The sequence below is a fragment of the Aphelocoma coerulescens genome, chromosome 13 (genome assembly GCF_041296385.1).
Source record: "Aphelocoma coerulescens isolate FSJ_1873_10779 chromosome 13, UR_Acoe_1.0, whole genome shotgun sequence".
Classification (NCBI taxonomy): domain Eukaryota; kingdom Metazoa; phylum Chordata; class Aves; order Passeriformes; family Corvidae; genus Aphelocoma; species Aphelocoma coerulescens.
In genome coordinates, this window is record NC_091027.1 from 2,474,078 (window position 1) to 2,492,925 (window position 18,848).

General features: G+C 46.1%; 2 protein-coding genes across 2 annotated transcripts; both read left to right on the forward strand.

Annotated features, from left to right (window-relative positions):
• The first annotated feature begins 378 nt into the window (after nt 1–378).
• RPL26L1 (ribosomal protein L26 like 1) lies at nt 379–4,592 on the forward strand. Its single transcript, XM_069029072.1, has 4 exons — nt 379–472; nt 1,235–1,407; nt 2,314–2,454; nt 4,421–4,592. Exons 2-4 carry the CDS (start codon nt 1,240–1,242, stop codon nt 4,547–4,549), a joined length of 438 nt encoding a protein of 145 aa, XP_068885173.1. The 5' UTR covers nt 379–472; nt 1,235–1,239; the 3' UTR covers nt 4,550–4,592.
• Nucleotides 4,593–6,144: 1,552 nt separating this feature from the next.
• On the forward strand, nt 6,145–16,760 carry ATP6V0E1 (ATPase H+ transporting V0 subunit e1). The gene is made up of 4 exons (XM_069028774.1): nt 6,145–6,285; nt 8,387–8,434; nt 13,514–13,641; nt 16,256–16,760. The coding sequence occupies exons 1-3, from the start codon at nt 6,182–6,184 to the stop codon at nt 13,605–13,607; spliced, it is 246 nt and encodes an 81-aa protein (XP_068884875.1). The 5' UTR covers nt 6,145–6,181; the 3' UTR covers nt 13,608–13,641; nt 16,256–16,760.
• Nucleotides 16,761–18,848: the final 2,088 nt, after the last annotated feature.

Sequence of the window (18,848 nt, forward strand, 5' to 3'; positions counted from 1 at the left end):
GTCCCGGCTGTGTCCCGGCTCTGTTCCAGCCGTGTCCCAGGTCGCTTCCAGGGATGATGCCCAGGTGTATCCCGGCTGTATCCCGGCTCTGTTCCCAGGTCGGTTCCCGGTCTCTCCGGCTGTATCCCGGCTCTGTTCCCAGGTCGGTTCCCGGTCTCTCCGGGTGTATCCCGGCTGTATCCCGGCTCTGTTCCCAGGTCGGTTCCCGGTCTCTCCGGCTGTATCCCGGCTCTGTTCCCAGGTCGGTTCCCGGTCTCTCCGGGTGTATCCCGGCTGTATCCCGGCTCTGTTCCCAGGTCGTTTCCCGGTCTCTCCGGGTTCGTTCCCGCTCGGTCCCGCTGCAGCTCTGACCCCCCCCCCGGCCGCCAGGGGGCGCGGCGGGCGCGCGGCTCTCGCGAGACGCGGCGGCGCTGGCGGAAGCGGAAGCGCCCGTGGCTCCTCTTCCGGGCGGGCGGCGCGGCGGCGGCAGCGGGTGAGGCACCGGGAGCCGCCATCCGGGGCCATCGGGGTCATCCGGGGCCGGCCCCGGCCCGCGGAGCCTCCGCGGGGCAGCGGCAGGGAGCGGGAAGGGGTTCGGGTGGCCGGGGGCCGGCGCGGAGCTGCGGGACGGGGAGAGCTCGGTGTCCGGGGGGAGCTCGGCCTGCTTCAGTCTGCGCTTTGCTGGTGCGGTATTGAGTTAACACAGCCGAGCCCTGCCAGTGTGTACGCTTCAAAATTGCGGACTTGAGCAAAAAGAGCCTTTAATTTATCCCTAGTTTGGGTTATCCTTTGGTATGAGGATAAATAGTGTCCTTACAGGCAATCCTGTCGCGCAGTTGTTCAGGAAAGGTCGGAAATATATTGGAGTTGTAGAGGTGTTATCTGTGCACGTTGATAAGGAGCTTTATTGAGATGTAGGAGCAGTGCGAGTTCCCTCTGCCAGCCCCAAAGATACGTTTTTATAAATGTATGTAAACGAGAGTGGGCAGGATGCAGGTGTCCTGAGTGCTGGGAATGGCGAGGTTTGGATGGAATGCTCTGATGTGCACGTGTGTCAGTCGCAGAGTCACTGTCAGTCAGGGAAGAGCCTTCAACTTTCTTTTGGACTCCAGGACATGAGGGTTTGTTAATCAGTGGTGGCATTAAGAATAGCTCAAATCGCTTTTTTATGCCCTAGCAGACTCTGTGGATGGTGAAGTGTAGTGCGTGTGTGTGTTGTGAGCAACTCTCCAACTGATAGGGTTTTTTTATGCAGCCAAAATGAAGTTCAACCCCTTTGTGACCTCGGACCGCAGCAAGAACCGCAAAAGGCACTTCAATGCCCCCTCCCACATCCGCAGGAAAATCATGTCCTCGCCCCTGTCCAAGGAGCTGCGGCAGAAGTACAACGTGCGCTCCATGCCCATCCGCAAGGACGACGAGGTCCAGGTACTGCCCTGCCCCAGGCTGCTCTGTCACACCTGAACTTCTCTCTCTGTGGAGTTTCCCGGAGGAATTTCCCCATGGAAAGGGTGCTCAGGCATTGGAACTGGCCAGGGAGGTTTGGAGTGCCCATCCCTGGAGGTGTCCAAGGAATGACTGGAAGTGGCACTCTGGGCTGGGGACAAGGTGGGGATGGGTCATAGGTTCGACTCGATGGCCTCGGAGATCTTTTCCAACCCAAGTGATTCTGGGATTCTCCTTCCGTGTGTAGCCTGTGCAGAAGGGAAGCACGACACAAATTCACATTGGTGCTGGAGCACTGCCCTGAGCAGTGCAGAAATCATCCAGGTTGATCGAGTTATGATTTGGCCTGTTGAGTGTTCCTTAAATTCACTTCAGTGACGAGGAAGATAGCAGGAACAGAAAGGTGCTGGCGATTTTGCTGCACTTCAGTTTCTTACATTGACTGTTTATGCTGAATTAAAAACTTCAGCAATAAAGCACAAAGCAAAGAACGGTTTCTTTTTTATGGACTGTTTGCTACCTATAATATTTCAAAGGTTGGGTTAGAAATGAATCCAAGTTAAGTGGCTTTTTTATATAGTACTCAATTATAGGTGAAAAGTTAGGGTAAAAACTATTGAAAATTGAAACCTGGCTGAAAGCTACAGAACTCCTCCATTAGGGTTTACTGCAGGGAAAATGGGGGAGAAGCACAGTTCTGATCTATTTTCCATGTTAGTGACGCTGAAATTGGCACGTCCCTCCTGTCTTTGTGGCTGCATGCACAAGGAGCAGAGTTGGGGTTTCAGCCTGTGCAGCTCAGCTGGATAATTCAGTCGTGGCTTGTAAGGTGGGTGGCTGTTCAAAGGGTGGCTGTGGAGCGTGGCTCAGTGTGTTTGCTGTGTCCAGGTGGTCCGAGGACACTACAAGGGGCAGCAGATCGGGAAGGTGGTGCAGGTGTACAGGAAGAAATACGTGATCTACATCGAGCGCGTGCAGCGGGAGAAGGCCAACGGCACCACCGTGCACGTGGGCATCCACCCCAGCAAGGTACGGTGGCACCCGGGGTCTGGCACCTGCCAGCAGAGCTGGGGGGCTCATGGGCTCTCTGGGATGGGTGGAACTTGGCACCGAGTGCTGGGGATGCTTCTGGGTGAGGGCAGCCCCCAGGATCAGCAGATGGAGCTGCTCTGGGGGTGCTGGTGGGTGAGAGCTGGACCTGCCCCAGCCCTGAGCCCCCCGTGCCCTGGGCTGATCCCCCGGCGTGGGCAGCAGGGCAGGGGGGGATTGCAGCCCTCTGCCCCTCTCAGGTGAGACCCCACCTGCAGAGCTGCCCCAGCCCTGGGGCCCTGCACAGGAAGGAGCTGGAGCTGCTGGAGAAAGACCAGAGGAGGCACCAGGATGATCCGAGGGATGGAGCAGCTCTGCTGGGAGGAAAGGCTGGGAGAGCTGGGATTGTTCAGCCTGGAGAAGAGAAGCTTTGGGGTGACCTTATTGTGGCCTTGCAGGGCCTGAGGAAGTCTAGAGGGAAGATGGATGGGACAGGACAAGGGGAATGGCTTCACACTGACAGAAAGTAGGGTTAGATTGGATATTGGGAAGAAATTCTTCCCTGTGAGGGTGGGCAGGCCCTGGCACAGGGTGCCCAGAGCAGCTGTGGCTCCCCCTGGATCCCTGGCAGTGCCCAAGGCCAGGTTGGACATTGGGGCTGGGAGCAGCCTGGGACAGTGGGAGGTGTCCCTGCCCATGGCAGGGTTTGGCACTGGATGAGCTTTAAGGTCCCTTCCAATCCAAACCATTCTGTGGTTCTGTGAATAATGAATGGAGAGGCTGCATCAAGGAAAGCATCTTGTGTCATGGTGTCATGAGCAGAGAAGTGAGTTGAAACCAAGAACTCCTCGCTGTTTCTAGGAGTAGAAAGCTGCTGGAGACTTTGGGATCTGGCTGAAGTGCTTCTTTGAAGAGATTGATGTTTTCAAAGCACTAAATGGATCATTTAGAACAATCCTTCATCTCTGTTATGTGGCACTTGCACTGGCTGAGGTGTTGGCAAGGCTTAAATAGATGCTCAGAATTGTGATTTGCTCTTGCAGGCTGTTGTGAACTGAATCTGGGTTTAGCCTGAGGTGTTCAGAGTTGGTGAAAACCAGGCAAAGCCTGTTTAGATCATAACAGGAAACATTTCAAACTAAACACAAGAACTTACCCAAACCTGGTTTGAAGCAGATGAATTCAGTCTGCTTCAGCCTTGCCATGTGGGCACAAAGATGGAAGTGTTGGTGGAAAAAATCCAGTTGTAGCAGGTTTTCTGGTGTAAATGGTTGGTGTGTTCAGCAGAGGGAGGGCAGAATTATTCCAAAACATCACAACTTGTGTGCAGCAACAACATCTGGCTGACAAGGTGACATTGTGGTGGAGCCAGTGCATGTACTTGTGTGCTGAATGAGAGTAATGGAATTTTCTGCTGGTTCTTCACTGTGAAAATTTTCGTTAATTGGGGACTAGATCTTGATGAAGCTTTGCATAAAGATTCTGGTTATTAGTGCAAGAGGAGCAGAGGAATGTTTAGTTACCAACGTGCACTGGGCTGTGTGAACAGTTCCTGCCTCTCCTGGGTAAAGAGGTGGAAATCACAATTAAGAGAGACCTAAATGCACAAGGAACTGAGGAGAAGTGTGCCCATATGGGATTTCTAGGATTTGATTGTTGTCTTTTCCAAGTAGTGCTTTCAGTAATACCAACACATTGATTTCTTTGCCAGTATGAGGAGGCAGGAACAGAAAGGACAGGGAGCATGAACAGGAATTGTTGGAGAAATTCTTGCCTGTGAGGGTGGTGAGGCAAAGGGTGCCCAGAGCAGCTCTGGCTGCCCCTGGATCCCTGGAAGTGTCCGAGGCCAGCTTTGCTGCGTTTGTGGTGCTGGGATCAGCTCCGTGCTGTGGTTCCAGGTGGATTTGGCATTGGTTGCTGTCCTTGACCCTGAGCAGGGACCCTGAATTCCTTGTGCTCTCCCCAGGTGGTGATCACCAGGCTAAAGCTGGACAAGGACCGCAAGAAGATCTTGGAGCGTAAAGCCAAGTCCCGCCAGGTTGGCAAGGAGAAGGGCAAGTACAAGGAGGAAACAATCGAGAAGATGCAAGAATAGATGGTTTCCTGTTTGACACCATTAAAAAACTGCTAAAATTCAACCTGTTGTGTGCCTTCTCCTTTAGAAAATACTGATGTGGTGTGTCCTGCTCAACATAGCAATGTTCCTTCTGTTTTGATGATGTAAAAAATACCCATGCTAAATTAAAAGCTTTTTATACCTGTTTTTACTTTTAAGAAAACTAAAGGCTTTTTTCCCTGTAAAGAAATATTTCAACCAACCTTAAAAAGAGCAGTGCAATCCTGAAACACCCATCTAGCAGCCATCACACTCCTGTCTCATCTTTGATGTGTGCATGGTTATAAATGAACACGTTAATTCTGTGCACTCTGTACATTTAATGTTTTATCAGACATTTGAACTAAGCTAATGCTGGCCATGCATCTCTAATCCTCTTAAATTACACTTTTTCACCAGCTTATCAATTTGACAGTAAAAGATAACATTTTAGAAGTTCTCCAGGCACGTTGTGGCCAAACACAGCACTTGATTTGCTGTGTTGTCTCTTCAGGTCTTATATTAATGGCAGAACTTGAGGACAGAGGGATTTATCACCGATGCTCATGAGTTGAAGTTTGAGAAGGGCAGGGGTAAAGCAGTTTCAGTGCTGTTGGTGGTGCTATTTTGGATGAATTTTCTGTGGGAGGAGATCTTTCCTGGCACTTTGTACCTCCATAATTGAGAGCTGCTGCAGTGTGTTGAAAACAGCCCTGCAGTTAATTTACTGGCTCAGTGAATGGCCCTCTGATTGCTGGTACAGAGAGAAAGAAATTCATCTGCCTGAACAACAATGGAATCTAAAAACAGATGCTGGGAATCAAGGAAAATTGCATTTTAGAAGCCATTCATAGGCCTGAGGGCGAAGCTGTGTTGGGTGGGCTGCCAGTGGGTTTCTCTCATGTAGGATGGGAGGTTTTGTCCTTCCAGCTCATGCTGCTTAATACGAGATTGCTTCACCTTGAGCCGGTTTGAGGCAGTCCATGGGACTCGTTCATCACCGGGACCTTTCCAGCTGCGGGGCTGGTGCGGAGCTGCTTTGTGGGAGCGTGTCCTGCGTCGCAATTTCCTGAGGAGCTCAGAGCCAGCCCTTACCCGGCAGGAGCTCCGTGTCCTCTTACGCGGCAGCCTGTTTGGGCCCGGCGGGCGGTCCCAGCGCACCCCGCAGCCCCGATCCCACGGCAGATCCCCGGTCCCACCGCACAGCCCCGATCCCACGGCACATCCCCGACCCAACCGCACATCCCCGATCCCACGGCACATCCCCGACCCAACCGCACATCCCCGATCCCACGGCACATCCCCGATCCCACGGCACATCCCCGACCCAACCGCACATCCCCGATCCCACCGCGCATCCCCGATCCCACGGCACATCCCCGACCCAACCGCACATCCCCGATCCCACCGCGCATCCCCGATCCCACGGCACCTCCCCGATCCCACGGCACATCCCCGACCCCACCGCGCATCCCCGATCCCATTGCACGTGCACCGCGCGCTCCCGCGGCCCCTCCGCTCCCGCCGCGCGCGCGCTCCCGCCGGCCGCGGTGACGTGGCGGGCGCCGATTGGCGGGCGCCGGGCGGGGCGTGGCAGCGAGCACCGCCCCCCGGGCCCCTCAGAGCGCGGCCATGGCGTACGGCGGCCTCGCGGTGCCCATCATCGTCATGAGCGTGTTCTGGGGGGTGGTCGGCGGCGTCCTGCCCTGGCTTGTACCCAAGGGGCCGAACCGCGGGTGAGTGACCGGGGAGCGGCGGGCACCGGGCACCTTCCCTTCCGTCCCCCGCGGGTGTGGGGGGAGGCCCCGGCGGAAGCGGCCCCGGAGCCCTGAGGCGCCCCGAGGTTGCCCGGCCCCGCCGCCGAGGCCCCGCAGCGCCGAGCCCGGGGCCGCCGCAGCCCCGCGGGCTCCCGGCGCAGCGCTGGCGCAGCGCGGACGGGCCTGGGCCCGGCCGAGGTGCAGCGGAGCAGCCGCGCCTGGGGCTGCCGGAGCCGGGCGGTGTCCCCGCGCCTCCGGAACCCCTCACGGGTTTGGGTTTCCCCTGCGGCCCTGGCACGGGGTGCCCAGAGAAGCTGTGGCTGCCCCTGGATCCCTGGCAGTGTCCAGGGCCAGGTTGGACGGGGTTTGGAGCCACCTGGGCTAGTGGAAGATGTCCCTGCCTATGGCAAAGGGTGGAACGAGATGAGGTTTAAGGTCTTTTCCAACCCAAACCATTCTGTGAAACCTCTGCGGACAGAACGTCCTGTGTCAAGGTGGCTCATTGTCAAGAGCAACAACTTCCTCTTTCTTTCCTTACTTGACCTTTCCCAATTTACTCCACCATCCTCTGGTTTCACACTGGGTGAGACTGGAAAGGTTGCTGTGGTGGATCTCAGTTCTGGGTTAGATGTGTGCTGGTGCCCTTGTGGCTGAGGACAACAGCAGGGCTTCTAAGCAGAGATTTTTCCTGCAGTGGTTGTGGCTGCTCAGATTAAAAAGCAGACAAGTTTTTGTCTTTCTCTTTTCTCTAGGAGATAATGGCTTCTTAATCTCTCTTCCTCTCTCTGACACTCCCTCTACTCCTCAGGTACCAACTGTCTTTTCTCTCAGTTCTTTATCTAAACCCTTAATATTCCTCAAGCTCTGATATTTCCTGCCTCACTTTCAAACATAATGGGTGTTTTATGCCTGGAAACTTGCCTGTCCTCAGAAATAGCTTGGAAATACGGCTTCCAGGCATGGAAGTGTGGGAATTCTGTGGGTCACCAAGAGATGTCCTGTCATTATTCCAAAATGTGATTGTTTAACAAGTATGAGTAGTGCATTGCTGTGCTACAGCACTACCTGGTAGTCTGTTCACCTCTCATCTTCTTGAGAAAAATACCCAAAAATCCTCTCTGCAAAGCCTGTTCCTGAATAGGCTTGTTCTTCTCCTAACAAAATAAGTTAGTGCAAACTTTTAACTGCCCTAAGAATTCACATTGCTTAGGTTCAAACTCCCAGTCAGCGGCTGTGGGACTCCCTGGAAGAGCTGCTAAAGCTTGATTGCTGGCTTTGTAGCATTCCTTTGGAAGTTGACAAAGTGGATGTGTATTGGTAGATGAAAAATATTGGATGTTATTCTTGTTGCCCTACCATGAGGTTTTGTTACACAGTTGGGGGAGGAAATACATAGAAGGAAATGCCTTTTTGTAATTTAAAAAGAAAAAAACCACTCCACTTTGCCACTGAGTTCCACAAGCTGCAGAGATGCCTGATAGAAAATCTCATTTCTTCTCCTCCCATTTCAAGCCCATCTGTATGTGTGTAGCTGCAGCTTTACCATTTTCAGTTTCAAGAGCTTGGTTCTTCCTTCTTTTCAGCTTCCTTGTGGTTTCTGACACGGCTGTGTTTCACCAAGAGAGGACAATCTTACAGTACAGCTGATTTCACGTGGCTTGTTTGAGATGTTATTCTGTATTCCGTTTGTAAACCCCTCATTCATTACATAAAATTAAAAGTGATAATTTGACACTAAAGCTTTCTTTGAGTAGAATTCTGAAAATGGGGAAAGTGTTTATTGTGTGCATCCAGCCTCAGTGGTTCACTTATGTGAAGGACACTGCACCAGATTTTGCTCCTGTTCCCAGTGATTTTGTTAAATACAGCTGTGAACTGTTTGGCAGAGCTGTGTCAGTCCTGCAGATCTGAGCCTCTGCAGTTTACTCAGCTGGAAGAAGCCAGAACATTCATGTTGAGTCATCTTTCATATGATCAAAGTTAAACTTGTTCTTGTTTGCTGTGGGGGTTTTTTCCCTGTGTATCTTGTGGTCAGTCACAACACCACACCTGATCAGCTGTTTCTCCTTCCTCTTGGCAGTGTTATCAACACAATGCTGGTGACCTGTGCTGTTTGCTGCTACCTGTTGTAAGTACAAACAATGTCCTGCCTCTTAAGCAAGGCCCACTGCTGTTGCAATCACAAGTTCCTTTTTTATAGCCTCAGAACAGTTAGAAGCTTTTTGAATGTGTCACAGAGATTTAGATGTGGTATTCTTTGACAGCTCTTAAAATTCTGAGTTCTAAAGACCTTCAGTGTGCTGAGGAAAACGTTTTCCCGTTGGAAAATACTGAATTAAAAGGAACCTGAATTCCTCTTATACTCTGACACATCACTGTGAGCTGTCCTCTGCGTGGACTTGCTATTCCTCCTCTCCAGTTCACTGCCTCATTTGCTCACAAGTATAATGATAGTTGGTCAGCTCTAAGATTTTCCTGCTTCTTAGACTTTTTTTGCCTTCTTCCTTTCTACTTTACATTTAATCTGAGTTAATTCTAATTCTAGCCCACTGAACCGTTTTCTTTAAGATTCTTTGAATACATTCTCAAAATCTGGTAGAGTGGTGGGTGGAAAAACTTCTGCATGGTGGTTTTTTTAGTGAGACTTTGATATATTAAGATTATTTCTGTTTAAATGCACAGTATATTTTGAGGCTGCCTCCTTTCTGTAGGAGATTTAGTAGCAATAACAAAGTGACTTGTTAAGAGCTCTTCATATAATGGTTTTTATCAGGATTCAAGCCAGCTGTAGCTGGAGGCTGCAAGACAAAGCTTGCTTGTATTTTTCTCTCTCTTTTTAAAGACTGTAGAGACTGATCTTGTAAAAAAAAAAAGTGCTGCGAAGAAATAACTTTGAAAGAATTTGTTATGGAGAGTAAAGTGGTAAAAATCTGGTTTGATCTTAAGGGTCAACTTGTAATAAAAATTGCTGTTTAGAGTTCCATTTGGACCTGAGTAGTATTTGTCCTTTCTTGAACGATTTAGGCATTAGTTATGCTAATCAAAGGAATTGAATACGAATATTTAGAGAAATGCATCTCAGTGTTGACGTGTTCCAGGAGAGGCCTGTTGGGTTAGACTGTGGTACAGCTTAAACAGGCTTGGTTTAGGTTAGTAATGTGATATTCAGGGTTAATACAGGTTTATACTTCCAAAAATTTATTTCTATTCTGAGTATTTGATATGTGAACTCCTAAGAATTCACTCTTGCTTAACTGTAAAAGTCCAGCAAACTTGGTTCTGTTTTGTATCGTGGAAGTTATTAAATTAAAGTTTTGCCGAGTGGATATAGAAATTTGAGAAGAGCTTTGCAGTGCAAGCAGCTTGAATTTGGGATGGAAATTTGGGAATCTCAGTGCTATGAAGGTCTCCTTGCCCTGCACATGAAGTGTGTAGCAGTGCAGTCTCATAATAGGTCCCAAATGTTTGGCTAAGAAAGGGCAGCTTTTTTGGTGATTTTTTTACTGGCTTGCTGCATTTATGTTACCGAGAGTTGGGTGTTTTTTAATTAGGAGGAGGGTTGAGCTTCATTTTGGTTTTGTTTAAATTTAAAGTTCTTGCTTGGGTTTTTTCTACAGAAATAATGTCCCACTCTTCTAAACTCCTTGAAGCTTAGGGTTTGGTGTCTTTATTGTTTGAAAGTCAGTTTTTCTTGAAGTAGAGGCCATGTGGCATCTGCAGCATCCTCTGTGTTGTTATATTAAATGTATTTGTTGTAGAATTTCTTAACTTTTGGCTGACTTCTGGGAATTCATCAAATGTAAAGTGGTACTTCATTTGTAAGTTTAGTTGATCTTTTGTCTAAACAGACCCGTTATAAACCCTGTTGTCATTAACATGTTTTATAATCTGCTCTTGCATGTCCTGGGGGTAGTTTTGTGGGCTCTAACTTGTTTTCTGAATTTCCTTTGGCTTTTTGCAGTTATACATTGAAAAAAGAGAAGCAGCAAAATCTTAGGATGTTTTCAACCATCAGTAATTGTACCCAACCACATACATTGCATTTGTAGTGTCTGCTTGCCAGAATGCAACAAAAAGCAGATTTTTCTCCTCATGTTCCAAGATAGAACTTGCCTCATCACACAGTCTTTCTTTTTTTATTTGTTCATTTATTCTGTATAAAATTGTAGAACAGCCCTGGTTGGAAAGGACCTCGGAAGATCTGGTCCAACCTTTTTTCCTCTGTTTTATCCAAACATATGGAAGTTTGTTCTTGTATCCTTCTCCTTTTGGGGGAGGAGGCATTGAAAACATTTCAGACCTTATTTTTGGGTGATTAACGAAGGAGACTAATTTTTCATACCAGTCTTGAAGGAAGCCCAAAGAATAGTGTCTGAGGGTTCTTTGTTGGATATGTTAGGATTAAAATCATTTCTGCTGTCCCAGGTATTGGTGTGTCCTTAGCAGGTGGCTGCTGCTGTTCTGTGCTCCTCTGTAGAGCTGTTTAGTCTCTGCTAGACCTGCTTTCATACCTATGAGTTACCTTTCCAGTTGAAAATAGGGAAAAAACAATTTCCTGTCTTCATTAAATACAACTTGATTGACAAATTGATTTTCACTGGACTGAAGTCAGTCACATTTCAACTTAAAGCTGTTCCTTCTGTATTTAGATTTAGCAGTGATAATTTTGAATAACCTTATTGATTACATGGGATTCATTTGGTTGTTCTATGGAAGATATTTGCATGAGTAGGTGCCTAATTTGTGTACAGATCCTGTATCCAGCAGCCTTTTGAAGAATAAACCATTCCCAGGAACCTCATAAAATATAAGGCAAAGTCTAAGGAGATACTGCTGCAGAAAGTAGAGGTTACACCATATTTTGAGGTTCTGCCAGAGTATAAATCTATTTTGCTTTGCACAAAGCAGTTCCTGAACAGTGCCATCATGTCCTAACAGAGGACAGGGTGCTTGGAAAATCATATTATTTGCTACTGATTCTAACAGGATTAAAATATGGATGCCTAAATTGACATTTAAGCAGAGATAGCAGGGCCTTAATTTGTAACACAAGCACAGACAGATGGCAGTTGTGGTGGGAAGACCTTTTTAAAAATCTTTCTGGTACAACAGAAGGGACTTTAATTTCCTTGTCTGAGCTGGGTAATTAACAGTAACTGTTCTAAGTGGGATCTGGTAGAATTTGAGGACCAGTGGGTGGCTCGAATGCCATACCTGCATTTAGCAACTCTGGAACATTGCATCTTGGATACAGAGGTTTGCTTTACTCTGAATGCTGCATCTTGTTTGGTGGTGTCACGCTGGATTATTGTATAAAGCAGCATCACTTAAGCAAAACATGGGAAAAGCTTTTTCATGACTTACCTTGAATGCAAGGCAGTCGTAGCCTAACAACTGCTTTAAATTCCTCAGCCCTCACAGAGCAGGGAGGAGGAATGTGCTGCTGCCCTAATGCCACCCTGGCTCAGAGCTCGGGTATCCAGCATGGCCCCAACAAATGCCTTTTGAAAACTCCACACTGCTTTTCCCAAAGCCTGGTTACATAGGTTGAGATTCTGACTGTGCTCCCAGCTCATTTAATTCCCAGCCGTGCTGGGCCTGAGCTTGGGAAGCAGCGAGAGGTGAGAGATTCGTGCATGGAGTTCCTTCCTGCTCTGCAGTGACAAAAGGAATAATGTGCTTTAACAGGCTTTTAGTGTTCTACCCTCCTCCCACTTGTGTTACTTCAGGATGCTGGAGGCAGATGGCACAGTGCTCTGGCACCTTTGGATCTGTCTGTCGGATCTGAAAATTAACCCTCACGAAAGAAATTCCGTAATAATTTCAAGAGCTGATGTGCTTTTCCCTTAAGTAGATTTAACACCATGATTAATATGCTCTCAAAATACACTGTTGTCACTGCTTTGGACAGCAAAGTAGAAATGTGTCAACCTAAAGGTTGTTGGCTGCTCTCAGCGATGCCTTGCTGATGTTTTAATTCCTTTGTAGAGCCTGCTACGTGTTCCAAGGTTTGTGTGACTGCTGCAGGCTCAGCTCCTTGTTTTAGCTGGAGTTCTACCCCGTGCAAAACTGAAAGAGGCATTACAAAGAAATATTGGGAAATTTTAAGAGGATTGATGTGTTTTCTTTAAGTCTGACCCGCATCTTTCGCCCGTGGCTGTTCCAGGCGTTTTGCAGCCGACCTGCACTTGGTTTGCTGGTCAGAGCATCAAGGTTTGTGTGGAATTTTCCATGACTGCCTAAGCACTCTGATGCATTTGTGGCAGCTCCCATTACAAAGCTGCTCTGCTTTTTCTCCTCCTTACAAAGCATTCTAGAAATAGCAGACAGATGAGCCAGTGTGTTCACTAAATGTGTTTATATAGTTAGTATTTAACATAGATTTAAATCCATGGAAGCATCCATTGCTTTTTCTGACTCTTGTAACATTTACAAAGCAAATATATCTTTTAACAGTGGAATATTTATTTCTGTTTAGCTTTCCTGGATATTTTCCACAAACTACATTCCTCTTGTTCTCAGTTCTGGCTATGGCTTCTGCAGTGTTAGTTTGTGCTCTGCTCCAGTGACAAGGCTGCTGTGCTGATGATCTGGGGTTTGTATCATATTGGGGTTGTTCTTTAGGGGTTGTTTTTTTGTGGGTTTTTTTTGGTGTTCCTGTAGCATGGTACCCTTTTGCTTCAGGTCCTGTTTCTTCACCTCTGTGCCGGGTTTAAATTCACTTTTATTCAGTCTCTGAAAAATATACCACGTCTGCAAGGGCAGGTTGTCATGCACTGAAAAGCAAATGAGAGAGAGGATGTTTCTCAGAGGTTGTTGTTTAAAGGAGGCTTCAAAGGCACTGAAAAAAGGTCTGTCTCTTTTATGTTTCCATCTTCTGAGCCCCCAAATACCTGAGTCTCATGTGTCTTAAAGCACTTTCCTGTCAAAAGAGAAGTATGAGGGAAATGCTATCAGGTGGTTTTGTGTTGCTTTCAATTGAACAGGACAATCTATTTCAGTTACAGAATGATTTGGTGCCATAACTTCATTGCTGGTGGCTGGTCCTTGTGTATGAGCTTGACTAGAATTTTTATTTGATCCTAGACCTTCCTGAAATAGCCTTTTCTTCTCTGATAGTCCTCATGCTTTGGACAACCTTTCCTTTGTCACAAGCTCTGTCATTTGGCTGATGTTGTCTCTGTTGGTTTGGGGGGTTGTCTTGCAGTTGGCTGATTGCAATTCTGGCTCAACTCAACCCTCTCTTTGGGCCGCAGTTAAGCAATGAAACAATCTGGTATCTTAGATATCACTGGCCTTGAGGATGTCTGTGCTGTGCTGCAGTTCATTGACTAGGTGAGTATGATCAGATTTAATGATATATTCGGTGTGTTAAAGCTTCAGGAGACATTGAGCAGTAGTGTGAGCAGTGTGCTCAAACTATTGCAGCTCTTTTGTAGGAGAAATCTGTCTTTCTGTAGGCTGCAACAAAACATTTTGGATGTTAGTCTTGACTGGATATGTGAAAAGCTTGAACTGAATTATTTATTGACTGTATTTTTCTTTCTATCCTGTCATGTGGTGCTGTGTTCAGGGATTTATAAGGAGAACAAAATATTTCTTCCAAAAAAAAAAAGTAATTGGACTGGGGTGTTTTTTAATAGCTAACATAAGTGGATTTCCTGATCTTTACCAATTGTTAAACCTCTCCTCAAGCCTGCTACCATTTCATCTAAGACCTGCCCTGATTTCCAAGGCAACACAGAGTTGCCTTCATTCATTTGGGAAGTTGGAGTGGGAACTGCCATTAGAAAGAACGTTCTTTATCTCCTGTCAATACATTGCACTAGCCCTGAGCTCACAGCTTGATGGTTTATTTTGTTTTTAATGACAGCCTGTGTGCAGCTTTAATCCCAGGTGAGCCTGGTGGTTGCTGTCTGGGCAGTGCTGCTGGAATGTGGTTCTTGCAGTTCCTGGGCTTTTTGACAGGGCCAGCAAAAATAAAGTGGTGTACTGAAAGTGCCTTGGTGCTGTTGGGCTTGTCCAGGAGGGCAGTGTTTGGAATTGAAGGTTCAAATGAAGGAAATGTGGAAACAAGCACCCACGATTATAGTTTTTAGCTTGTAACTGAATAATTAAACACAGTTTTTTTTGTCCTTGTACAACGCAGTCTTGGTTCAGTGTAGCCAGGCAGTGACAGTTGATGTTACAGCTCTGTTAAATGCTTTCTGTGAAGTGTCCTGGGCATTTGCTCCCCCGTTTCAGAGAAGGCTTCCTGTGAACTGGGATGTTGTCAGACTGCAGCCTGTGTGTGTGTCTGTAGCTCCTTTTAAGCACCAAGCAGAAGCTAAAGGTAGACTTGGCCCTGTTTCAACTCCAGGCCTGTAATTAGCTAAGTCAGTCAAGCAGAATTTCCTCGGAGCATTTTCACTGCTTGGGTGCTAACATATAATTAGTTAGCTAAAACAGAGAACAGCATGTTTTGGTAATGGGCACCCAGATCCCTGAATCCCATAGGATGATTCAGTTGCCTGGGATCTGAAACTGAAATGGAGTTATCTGGACATAAAAATTGGGCTTCATGGTCTGCATGTTGAAGCCAGCAAGGACAGGCAGGAGGTGAGACACAACCTCTGGACTCCTGCTAACAGAATCAGGCCTTTCCCCCTCCATTTCGGTGAAGCATTTTCCAGAGAACTGGAGTTAAATTCATACCAAGGAAGAGAGGGAACTTGTGTGTTTGAAGATGACTGCAGAATTTGTGAGGAGCTGTCATTTTTAAACTTACTAATGGAACATTTAAGCCCTGCATAGCACATGTTGTGTTACATGAAGGAGTTTGTTTTAACCTTTCATCTGATTTCATTGGCTTGATTTCCAAATAAAATTAAGATTCTTGTCCCTGAAAAAGAATTATTTAAAAAAGTAAAAGCATATAATAATCCTCAAATATCTGTTCTTTGTTGTTTGAAATGGGCTGTCACAGGTCACAGCACTCCAGTCTTGTTTGAGTGCTGTTGCAGGGCTGAGGGAGGTGCTCTGTGTCCTGTCCTTGCTCCTGTGGAGTTTCTGACTAGACAGGAGCTGTGAGCGAGATTCCATCTGATAACAGTTGGGATATCTCTCTGACACTGCATGGATTCCCATCAGTGTAGCAACCAGTTATTTCTGGATTTTGAGATGTGCTTTTCCAGCATTCAAGGAACATGTACTATACTTGTTTCTGCCTCCTGTTCTTTTCAGTTGAGGTTTGGGTGGATTAATATGGAAAATGCAAAGAGAATGAAGTGTTAACTCCCAAAGTGGAAAGATCCTTAAAAATAAGGATGATTTAAGCAAACCCATTTTACTTTACCAACTGAGCAAGCTGAAAATGCTCCAGTGAGCTCCTCGTGTTCTGCTGAGGAGCTCTGCGTATGCTGACTTGATTGATCTGTGCCAAATTACACAAGTTTGCTCTGTGTTTTCAGGCAATCTCCCTCCCATCCAAGGGATGATTTTAGAGTAATTCATTCGATACTTCACCAAGTTAATAGCTTGGATGGCAGCGTGTAAGAGCACACAAAGCTCTGCAGCCGTGGTAAATCCGGGCTGTGGACTCTTCCAAACTGTGATCCAACACCGCCTTTTCTCCTTTACTCCGTGAATTCACAGTCTGTGTTCTCAGAGCAGGAGCTGTCTTTGTGCAAGTCCAAGAAGGGCTGTTATCCAGCTCACTGGATGGTGTTAGAGCAGTGAAAACATTTGAGGGAAATAGTTGTTCTACCAGCTTATAATGTAACTAAAACTACTTGCAGTAACTTCAGAAATGAAACTGCCAAGAAAACATCCACACAGATGAATTATCTCCAGTTCTTGACCATTGCTCAGTGCATTTGTGGAATGGAAATAGCTGTGGTTGACAGCCAAGCCTTCAATTAGCAAACTGTCTCCATGGAAAGGAATAATGAAGTTGCCTCTTGCTTTGCAGGTGAAGAAGAGATGAAAAACTTCACTGACCCAAAGGTGCCCTTTCCGTAGCTGTTGGATGCGAAGCCTGCAGTAATGCCTTAACCTTTCTAATGTTCTTCAAGTGGCTTCTTCAAAGTCCTGCATTTTTTCCTACTCTACCATTTAACAGTGTGCCTAATGCAATTTATACTCCTCTTTGGTACTGTCAATTTTTGACTGTTAACTCCAGATGTGATGAAAATCTCTATTTTTACGGGTCCTGGAATCACATTTCCTGTTCATTTTATCTGTAATAACACTTTCTGTTTGCAAGTCTTAGGTTGTCTGTCATTGTGCTGTTCACCCGTGTTCTGTTTGCACTGGACAAAAATGTGTGCAATAAACTGTGAGGAGAGGAGAAGCAGTGGTACCACGTGCTGATGGCAATTTTTTTTTTTTTTTCCCAAATGAATTGTATTCTTGAGAAATCTGGCCTTAAATTTCTCATGCCTGGAAATAAAACTAATCTTTTGCTTGATACAAAATGTTCTCGTGCCATGTTTAACTGTTACTTTTCTGTGGATTTAATCCGATACTTGGAGTTGAGCTGAGGAAATTTAGGTGATGTGGATAAATTGTAATGAAGTTAAATAGTGGGAATAGATGGGCAGCTTGTTGCTTGTATCAAGACCTCATAGTGATTTTGACAGGAGGCTGATTTACTCCCTGGCACATTTGAAGGATATTTATAGGAGCAAATGGCTTGAATTGAACAGCAAACATTACAGTTGCTTTGTACTGACCTGACACTTGCATGTGGAGTTGCAGACCTGGGAATGCACATGACAACGTGGGCAAGAGGTTCCTGAGGCTCCTCAGTGTCAGCTGAGTCTGGGGGGTTGGGGATGGATCTGGTCAGTTGTTTGCTGAGGAGTAGCTTCAAAGCATGTAAATGCTGCTTCCTGAATGCTTCCTTACCTCATGTCCAGATAAATTACAATTATTCCCTTTATTGTTATGCCCAAGGACATTATAGAATGGTTAATATTTTATTTGCTTTTCCCTCTTGGATAGCACCATTAACTTGTTCAGTGGGCCAGCACTCATTACTACACAGGAAATTCCAAGATCCTGACATGTAACTTGCAGTGATCCAAAACTGGACAGTGTGAATTGCAAAAGAAGGAAGAATGTGCCCGTTGTTACAAATAAGCATAACAGCTGTTGGGACTGGAATAGTGGATTTTTTTTGTTATGTTACTGTCTAAGAGCTGTATTTTACCATGCAAGACGTTGTACACAGTCATGTTACACAGTCTGTACCAAATAATTCCTAGGAAAATTGAAACCAAGTGATCACATAAAAACTTCAGGTTGTTGTTTGACTTTTGAAGTGTGTGGAGAATGAGATATATTGACATTGTATGAGGAGGGGAGGAGAAATACATTGTTGACAGACTGAGATTTTAAGATACATTGATCTGCTTGTCATATTTACCCTAAAGTGTAATATCCCAGAAGAAAACAATCAGTGACAAACAGTGCTGTTAGTTTATTGTGTTACCACTGTCTTTAACAAGCTTTCTATTCTAGGTTCTAAGCTATCACTTGCTCTAGAAGAGAGAAGTAACCCAGAGTTCCCGTGGGGTCTCTCACTGGTGCTGAACTTTATGGAAGGAGCTATTCTATGCCAAGAAGCCACGGAGCCATTTAAACTTAGGTGCTTCCCAGAAAGAAATTCCCCTTTCTCAACGTGGTTAATATTTCGTCTGAAGCAGATGCCAGGTGGTGGCATGGCTGAAGGAGCTGAAATAATAATGGATTGTGTCTGTTCTGTAGATGTTGTATGACTTTCTCTGTGCATGGTGGTTGTGGAATGGTCTGCTCCATGTGTGCCAGGAATTAACACTGCTTGGGATAATTTCTTTTTTTGCATGACTGCAGGAAATGAGAACAGAGGGATTCAGCCACCGGTGTTTAACAAACAATGCAGGTACCAGAGCCTTTATCACGCACTGGTCTTTGTTTTCTGACAGCAGAAGAGAACACGGAATGTTCAAGTAATAAAGAAAGAAACTTGGGCTTGAAATGGAAAACCTATGCCTGTGGTGAAAGATATTTGGGTAAAAAAAATTGGGAAATTGAAGGAAACTGACTCTGCAGTCAAGTTGTGAAGACTTTTAAGTCATAAACTCTGGCAATGTGCAGAGCGAAAATTTAGGTCAGGGTCATTTCAAATGCTTTTTTCTGCTTTTGTTCGTATTGTTTAGGAAATTCTAATATTTGCATCTCTGCCCCTCACGAGAAATTGTTCTGGAGCGTTTATGGAAGTTTACTTTTCCTCTAGTGGGAATCATGGAACCATTTTACTCCTGTGAAGGGCTGAGTTGTCAGAGGTGGGTGGCTGCTCCCTTGTTCCCATAATTAAACGTCATGGAGTCTCTGGGGCAAAAGAAGAAATGGGGTGAAATGCAAAAAACTTCTTTAAAAACTAGAAGACATATTGTTTACAACTAGCAAGATAAGAACGGCTGGGTCTATTTTTTACTATGTTTATTAGTAATAATTTCTCCAGTTGTGTCTACCACCTGTCACTGTGAAAGGTGGTTGTGGATGTAGCTGAAGACAGTTGG